At 47.0% G+C, this 9,392-nt stretch overlaps 1 protein-coding gene across 1 annotated transcript; it reads right to left on the bottom strand.

Annotated features, from left to right (window-relative positions):
• Positions 1-3,845: 3,845 nt before the first annotated feature.
• Positions 3,846-8,563, bottom strand: LOC104257446 (olfactory receptor 2D2-like). The gene is made up of 4 exons (XM_059834789.1): positions 7,658-8,563; positions 6,684-6,774; positions 4,604-4,656; positions 3,846-3,917 (listed from the first exon to the last, which is right to left on the bottom strand). Exons 1-4 carry the CDS (start codon positions 8,561-8,563, stop codon positions 3,846-3,848), a joined length of 1,122 nt encoding a protein of 373 aa, XP_059690772.1.
• Positions 8,564-9,392: the final 829 nt, after the last annotated feature.

Here is a 9,392-nt window from a genome sequence, read left to right on the forward strand (position 1 = left end):
TCCAGGTGGCCCTTCTCCATAGCAATGCCTGTACTTTCTTAAGGGCCCATTAATTAGCTATTGGAGAATTTTGGGCTTGGTTATTTTTATCCCTTGTCTATCAAGTTTGTGTGTCATTTTGATTTTGGTTACTGCATTCCCCTTTATGTGTTATCTCACTTGCACTAGAAAGGTCCTTGGTCAAGTAACATTAATGAAACAGAGACTCTCCTATTCCACATACCCTTACATGAGGAGTGGCTGGGAGGGCTGGGTTTGATCAGCCTTAAGAAGGCTATGGGAAGACTTAACTTCTGTCTACAACTACTCACAGGGTGCTCAGAGAGAAGATGGAGCTGCCTCCCTGTGGCACCTCGAGCTTGCCCCTGCTCATGGGACTCAGAGCCATGGTGGGACTGCTGCTGCTGCCACCCACCTTCCTGCAGCCTGGCCCTGGAGAGGCCTTGCTTGTCTGGGCAGCCCACAGAGCACATCTCCTCTGGCAGCTTCAAAGCAAGGACAGGCAGGGCTTAATATTACCTTCACACTTTGCCAGGCACAGGCAGAGCAGGGGAGCTGTGGGGAAGGGCACAGAGTCCTGGTGAGAGCTCCCAGACGTTCCCACCCACACCTGCACAGTGGAACATGTCTCTCCACACCCAGAGCTCTACCCCATGGGTGCATTTGCTGCCCTGCTGCAAGTGGCTGTATCATCCTGCCCCAGGCTGGTCAAGGTGTTCCTAGCCAGGATCAGGAGGCGGATGGTTGAGAACAGGGCAATGAGGGACAATTCTCAGCCAAACCTAGATGACTTGTCCCTCTTTGTTCACAGTCAGACCCAGCAGCACAAAAAGAGTCACCTGATGAGGTGTTTATGCTCTCACCCATCCCCTTGGAAAGGTACCAGGGTTTGGTGAGAGGAATCCACATTGCACCTGAGGAAGGAAGTTAAAAGTTGGTGCTTAGCATTCATTGTCTTTGATCCTCTGAGGACACGGCAAGGACGGGAAGCACCCAGAATTCCCCAGAGCAGGGATATTAGATGAGCAGAAGACCTGTACTGCTATTTGAGGGATCCTCAACCGTGGACATGCCTGTGAGATAAGCGTGTGAGTGTGTGCATCTGTTTGCTAGCAAGCATCCTGTGTTCAACTGGTTGTCCATCTGCACCCCCAGATCCTTTTTTAAGAAAGCTGCTTTCTAGCCAAGCAGCCCCCAGCCTGTCCTGTTGAATGGGGAGATTGTTCTGTCCTGGAGGAGAGGACTTTTCATTAGCCTTTTTAAGCATCCTGAGGTTCCTATCAGCCCATTTATCTAGCACGTCTCAGCACCCTGAATAGAAGTTCTTGCCTCCTGCCTATCACCTGCCTCCCGCTCAGTCAGGTATCATGTATAAACTTGCTGAAAGTCCACTCTGTCCCGCTTTCTGGGTTGTTAATAAAGATGTTAAGCAATGTTAGCTCCAGTATCAGACCCAGGAGGATGCCACTGGGAAACTGCTACCAGGCGCCTATGACCCCGTATAGGGGCTTTCTCACCAGCAAGCGTGTTAGGAGTTTCTAGGGAGTGGCATGGGGACAACCAAAGCCAGAGCACCCACATCCACAGCAGGAGTGGTGTGGGAGGGGGGGAACCTGCACTCACAGAAGAGGGGATGTATGCTTGTAACCCACAGGGGGACAGGGTGGAGGGAGTACCCATAACTGTATTCGTGGGTGCATATGGATGTGGGCATGCATGTGTAAGAGTGTGTGTGTGTGTGCATGCTCGTGTGTGTGATTAGAATTTTCTGGGATTAGCTAACAGGAAAGTGTTTAGATATTTGTAGGTGCTTACTGATATTTCCCAAGTGTCTCATAAGATGGTTTATCTGTTGTATTGCTGATCCTGAACAAATAGGTCACTGATTGCTTATAACTATGTGTTACCAATAAATCAAAAAACTGCTTCAACCTTTCTGGTTACATCACATGAACAGAGCACTTTCTCCCTCTGCTACATACCAGCTTCCAAGGGAATCCAGGTATCTGGTCTCTTTCTTCCTCACAGACCCATTTGTCCCCAGAGAACTCAGCAGTACAGGCTGGTGACAGCCGCCTTCACCTCTAACCTAGAGATACCTCAGTACTCTCCACAGGAAACTCAGGCATGCAGCCTTCCAGTCTCCCACCCCTTTCCCCGGCCTGCATGGTCCTTTTCATTTAGTCAGGAGTCTGCACTGGGATGCGCATGCCTGGCTTCAGCAGAGTGTCCTCACTTGTCACATCCCTCTTTGCAAATCTCCACCCTTCCCCTTCCCATTCTTTTCTATGCCCGAGGTGCTGGATTACATTCTGGGGAGCTCACCACCTCCTTGGGCTGATTGTTGATTCTTCATGAGACCTTCTTCCTTCTGTCCCTTGGTTACATGCTCCCAGAAAGCCTCCATGAAGGGCAGACTGGACAACCTTGTCCACCTTTTTCTGGGACTTTGTGCTCTTCCTCTTCCTCCAAACAGGCTTTGAAGGATTGGCCACTGGGGTGCAACAGGAGGAATGGGAGGTGTTATACTATGTGGTAAAATCCCAGGCTGCATACACACAAAAGAACAAAAAGAGACAATGGCAAGTGGGGAACCCAATGAATGCCCTCATCCAGCTAGTTCCAGGACCATCACAGGAGAGTGGTCAGCCCATTAAAGGCTCCACAAGCCCAGAGGAGCATAGAGGTAAAATGGCAGGTGGGGAACCAAAATAATATACTGAGCGGAATGGACACTCTAGGCCTCAGTGCCATTGTCTAGATGTGAGACCCATCAAGATAGTGGGATTGGCTCAAACTGAGGAGGATTACTCCTTAGCAATATGGAACACATTATGGGAGGCACAGTAAAAGCATTTGGGCATTGCTCAAGACTTAAAATGGGATGTTTAGGGGAGGAACCAAAGGTGGGGAAAGGGAAAGATCCAGGTGATTCGGAGAGGAACAAATGTGGCAAAACAGAGGAATAAAGGGATAAAAAGGACCGGTCACATGTGAATAGGTGGATGGTCAGTACACATGTCTGGTCATGCCCTGAGCCTCATAATTGCAGCGTCTCCTATCTTCCTATTAAATTCAATTTCTACTTATTTCTCGGCATGAGGAACTCTCTGTTCTGTGTAAATCTGTATGTATGGAGGTCTAGGTGCCAGCAACCGGAGTGTGACCTTGCGTAAGAGGGCCCATACATCTGGGGTGTTCGTGTCTGCTTGTGGATCCAAAGGACAGCTACTGGGTAGACTGACTAAGCCAACCTACACCAGAGATTCACATTGTATATATGTATATATTTCCCACTAAATGACCTTCTGACCAGCCAGAGAGAGGAACCAGAATGCCTTTAGTACTCTTTTGTTTTCATATGAGTGCTGAGTGTGCCTGCCTGTGTTGATCTGTGTGGTTTGCTTGTGTGTGCATGTGTGTGTGTGCTTCCTTGGAATACATTCTGAGCCTTCCTACTGGTTGGCTCTGGACACATGGAACTATGGAAGCATTTCTACTGGGCTACCAGATTTGGTATCCCTTAACAGGAAGTGCTGCAGCTCTTCAAGGAATCTTAGCCAAGTAGGTCATGTTCAGCTTGGCCTTCAAGCCAAGCCAGAGGGGAACCCGATCACAGGGATAACTCCTCTACATAGTACTGTTTGTCTTCATGTTCCTCATCTGCAAGGACATTTCTGTAACTTGGTGCTTAAGGTGTATTTCCATGTGCTGGGTGAGGAGCAAAGGGGTGGGTGTGTGTGTACTAAGTCTTCTGGGATAGTGGTGGAGGAATGGTGCAGGGGGAGCAAGTCAGACACCCTGAAGGTCCACACCTGGCTTTGTTTTCTGAAGTCAAATGAACTTCATTCAAACTGAATGAACACTATAGAAGCAACTGTAACAGGACCCTGAAGGAGGATTAAGCCCTTGGAAACCTGGAAAAATGAAAGGAACCATGAGAGGCCCCACCAGAGAACCTGACCCATCTCATCTGACTCCAGGTTATAAAAGGCTACATAATTACACTCTGAACTATTGAAGAGATCTCTATCTCTTCTTCTAATATCTCTATTGAAGAGATGTTAGACAGAAATGGATCCCCTTGGCACACACTGGTCCACCTAGAGTTCCTAGAGGAACAGCTTTTCCACAGTAGCACAAGAAGAAGACTCAAGGCTCCTGCTGACCTGGTTGCATGTAATGATTTAAAGACATGTGTGCAATCCCCCCAAGGAGACCTAAAGGCTAGCACCACTCAGCCCTGCCCCTACTGAAGTGTGGAATGTTTTTTAGCACTCATTAAGTCTTGGAAGATAAGTCATTCCCACGTGGCTAATTAGGGAGCTTTTCCAGTTTTCTTGGTTTATTTGTTTTTATTGGCAAGAGAGATGGTAAACAGGAGGATTTTAATAAGCTCTCAAGACAATGGCATTTATTTCTGTCTTCTTTTGTCTGAGCCTTTGCCTTTTGTTTCTAGTAAAGACAAGACATTCTGATATTGCAAATTCAGTGGATCAAGGTGCCTTCATGCGAGATGGAGTATTTTACCTCTGGTGAGAATCCTCTGAGCCCAGAGGATTCTGGGTGGGTAACCCAGATACCTAGTGAATTTTTCACCCACCTTAAACTCCATTTCTCCAGCTTGTAGCTCCACAGTTTGTCTATAAGGATAATCTGGGAGAGAGTGTAGAAAGTGTTGGTAAAACCAATGTGAACAAGATGTCCACTGATCTAGTTGAATGGTGTGAACTAACTGCATAACTAATATGCATTGTCATGTGTGCATGGCTTGCTTCATCAAATGATCAGAAGTGAACTTATTACCTGCCATACCAGCCTGTACAAGCACCTCCATCCAATTGCTGAACCTCACACCCATGTCCAAAGTACTCTATGGAGAGAGAGGTGGCAGGGAGAGTGTTTTTGTGTGCAGGAGAGAAGTTGGGCAGATTGCTCTAATCAGCTGAATCTGTCACAAAAAGCACAAGTAAATCACCCTCCCTTTAACCACATTGAGCCCTTGGACTTGATACAAGAGTTGCAGAAAGTGATTTTGTCATGTCCAACATCTCTCCGTTTTGGCCCTGGACAGTGTAGACAGTGTCTCTTTGGGTGGAAGTCTTCTCAACAAAACCTGGATGTCTACTGTGAATTTTCTTCTGCCTAGGCCAGATTTAGTCTTTAAACTGTCTTGAGCACCACTGGGAGAAAAAATGATCCTTCTAAAACATGACCTTGCCTGATCTGTCCAGTAACTTTCAGAGGAGGTGAACTAAGGCCTGAGATTGCCCATTTCTCTCCACTGATGATCAGTGGAGCAAAGATGAATAGCTCAGGTGAAGACACCTGCTCTGGAGGTCAGGGAGATCAATTCCTTTCCAATTAGAATTATAACTCAATTAAAAAGTCTCAATTAGTTCAGACAAGCTACACCCTGGAACACTATTTTTGCTCATTTATAACATGAAAGGGAGATTTATGAGACCAATTCCTTGCAGATGTCTCTACTGAGATGGTAAAGCTACCTGTGGTGTATCAGACATTCATCTCAGTTCTTTCCTTCACCCATGCAAACAGAACATCCCATCACCTCATACACCAAATCACTACCTCTGCCTCACCTACAATATCTCTCTCCACTGACCTGAGTAAGAACACCAGATTAGTTCCCTGATGCACAGCTTAGATCTTTATTTAGATTGTTATGATTCAGACCTTAACTGTGATAGAGTTAACATCTAGAGATAACTGTGATAGTAAGATCTAAAATGAGGTAGGATGAATTAAACCTTAATATTTCTGTATTTAGACATCCATATTTGCCATCTACTTATTTTCAGCTCTGGAGATATCACAATCTTCACAGCCAGATGTTTGACACTTCTAGTATTTTGGAATGTTTCCTGAATTTTGGGAAACTTGGCAGTGGCCCAAATGTGTGGGGTTTTCCCTTCATAGAAATGGAAAGACAGTCAAGAGCTTCTGGGAAAGGCTTGGAGGACAGACCAATATGGTGATGTCATGCTGGACACCTACTACAAGCCACCTGATCAAGGACAGGAACTAGATAAAGGCTTCTTCAGGCTGCTAGAGGAAGCCTCAAAATCACAGGTCATTCCCCTGGGGGACTCTCCCTGCTCTCGCTGGTATCTGCTGAAGGGGCAACACAGTGGATCACAAGCAACTCAGGTGGTATCTGCTGTGTATTAAAAACATTTTTTTAATGCAGGTGATCCACTGATCACTGACTGGGGTAAATTATCTGCTCTACCAGTTGCTCACCTAAAAGGAAGAACTGGGTGAGGATATGAAGTCTGAAGGCAGCTTTGTGAACATAAGACAGCAGAGTCTAAGATCCTGAGAGAAGTGGGTAAGACAAATAGTAGCATCAGAACCATGAGAGCAGACTTCATCTGGTTCAGGGATCTACTTGTCAGCAGACGGGCTACCCAGGAGGAATACAGAGACATTAATTTTACCATATCCCTGAGCCCAGGGCAGAATCTACGCGAGGGAAGCATTACCCACAGAGAAGAAAGATTATGATAGGGAGGACACAATCAAATTGGGCCTACACAAGTCCAGGGAAGCAGATGGGATGTAAGGTCAAATTTTTACCTTATTTAAAAACTGGTCATATCTTAGGTCTAAAGCATCTTAAAAACTTCTCAAAAGCTTCCTATGAAAACTAAACCTCTCACCATCCAACACCAACTCCATATGCAGTCTGGATTCCGCGTAAATAAGTAAATGGTGAAACAGAGATCTACGAGTGTCACAACAGCGAAGGGCCTTCTCCACTCCACCTGATTCCCCCATACCCCCAGGACACAAAGCAGAAAGAATGAGGTGTTCTGAAGTCATACCGTGTGTGACTTGTGTTTAGCACTGATCTCAAGGTGGGTTTATGACAGACCTGTTTCCACTGGCGTCTCTGATGTAACAGGTGGGAATGCTGCTGGCCACACTTAGGGCTACAGGCCCTCTCAGATACCTTCACCTTCCTTCCTGCATCCATTTGCTCCTCATATCCATACAGGTCACTGCATCATGTCCCCAGATCTTCCTGACAGGAACACCTGGATGTGTGGGATACTCAGTGACATCTCAAACCAAAGGAGGCATGAGCAGGCATGTGAGCAACTGTGTTGAGCCAAGGATCTCCACTGAATAAAAGTGACACCAGGGTCATGGTCTGAATGAATTTGTCACTAGAAATGTGCATGGCTAAAGGAAGACAGTTCCCACCCCAGAATCTAACAGTCAGAAAAAAATGGTGCCACACTTGCCCCAAGACCAAGGTCACATTTCAACCCAGATTGCTCTATTCACTTCCCCGATAAAGAGTTCAGCATTTGGTTTCATACATACATTCATACATACAGTAGCCCCAACCATTCCATTGCCTCTAAGAAAAAGCAAGCCATAGAAAAATATTACCTTCTTTTCCCAATTGGGCATGAGTTTCCCTAAGGCCCTCTTCTCCCTCTGCCTCTTGCCATTGCACAGCCTAGGTGAAAGCCGGCTGCTTGCAGAGGTACTCCTGGGGTGGAACACATTCCTTCCCATGTTCTCTTTGCCAGTTTGCAGGAGAACCAGATTTATGTCCTGAAATCCACACTTAGTGGGAGCTGTCAGTGCAGGCAGTAGCCCTCCTGAGCACCCTCCCCGGTACCCCCTTGACCTCTCTGTTCCTCAGACTGTAGATGAGTGGATTGATGAGAAGTGTGAGGACTGTGTAAAAAAAGAAGAACATTTTGTTGAGCTGTCTCAGTGGCGCTGTTCTGGGCAGCATGTAGACAATGATGAGGGTCCCGTAGAAAACAATGACCATAGTGAAGTGAGAGGAGCAGGTAGAAAAGGCCTTGTGCCTCCCCGTGCTGGATGGGATCCTCAGGATGGCAGCTATGATGCAGACATAGGATGCCAGAGTGAACAGAAATGGGAAAACTATGTCCGGGAAAGATAATATGATAATAAGTATTCTGATCATTCCAGTGTCACTGCAGGAGAGTTCTAGCAATGGAGCTTCTTCACAGAAGAAATGGTCAATTGCACTGGGGCCACAGAACCTTTGGTGAGATATGAAAGATGTGATTCCTGTAGAAATTAGCAGTCCTGCAACCCATGATCCAGCCACCGTTTGGAGACATACTTTCCAGTTCATGAGGCTTGCATAAAGCAGGGGTTGACATATGGCCAGATACCGATCATAGGACGTGACAGCCAGCAGGTAACACTCAGAAGTTGCAAAAGTGCCGTAGAAGAAAAACTGTGCCATACACCCCTGCACAGAGATGGTCCTGTCTCCAGTCAGGAAGCTGGCTAGCAGCCTGGGCAGGATGGTGGAGCTGTAGCAGGTCTCTAGGCTGGATAGATTCACCAGGAAGAAGTACATGGGTGTGTGGAGATGTGGGTCTGTGACCACCAACACAATGATGAGGATGTTCTCAACCATGGTCACTGTGTATATGGTCAGACAGAGGAGAAAAAAAGGTGTCTGGAACTCATGGGCATCCCCCAGTCCCAGCAAAAGAAACTCCATCAGCACTGTCTGGTTGTCCCATTCCCCTCTTTCCATGCTGTGTTGTAGATCTTTCTTTTTGGCACTTGCCAGGCAGGACAGCTGCAAGATAGAGCTCTTGATGTGTTTTTTCCCAAAGGAATTGTGGAGGCAGCTTCTTCTAGAGAAAGCATAGATGTTCACACACACCTGAGAGTTTTCATTTTCTCTGTAAGGAGAGGAGAGGAGAGGAGAGGAGAGGAGAGGAGAGGAGAGGAGAGGAGAGGAGAGGAGAGGAGAGGAGAGGAGAGGAGAGGAGAGGAGAGGAGAGGAGAGGAGAGGAGAGGAGAGGAGAGGAGAGGAGAGGAGAGGAGAGGAGAGGAGAGGAGAGGAGAGGGGAGGGGAGGAGAGGAAAGGAGAGGTGAATGCAAGGAAAGGGACATCTGAATCAATGAGGCAATGTGAAGAAGCAAGACTGATCTAGAAGGAAGGAAAAAGGTCAGAGAAGATCATGTGCTTCATATCTTTTCCCCTTCAGCCGCAGTCTCTGAGTGCATTTGGGCTCCTTCCTGCAGCAGCACAGCACCTGCACCTCCATACTTCAAGATGTCCTCTCAGAGCTCTCTACTCTGACAGGGAAAGGGATGGCAAGTGTGAGCTGAGATGGGGCAGGAGCGGTACCTAGTGTGTGATGGAGGTAAGCACACAGTAGGCATTTGTGTATGTGTGCAGGGAAGCTCCATGCTGAGAAACAAAGCCCTCTGCTCAATCTGCAAAACTGGGGAGGGACACACTGATGTGCTTGTGGTTTCCCATCTTATGACTTTAGAGCTTTTACAGTGAATTGGAGACAACTATGGCAGGCACCTACACAGAATAGACAGTTGCTGGGAAGGACTGGCACCTC

The sequence above is a fragment of the Gavia stellata genome, unplaced genomic scaffold (assembly GCF_030936135.1).
Source record: "Gavia stellata isolate bGavSte3 unplaced genomic scaffold, bGavSte3.hap2 HAP2_SCAFFOLD_107, whole genome shotgun sequence".
Taxonomy (NCBI): domain Eukaryota; kingdom Metazoa; phylum Chordata; class Aves; order Gaviiformes; family Gaviidae; genus Gavia; species Gavia stellata.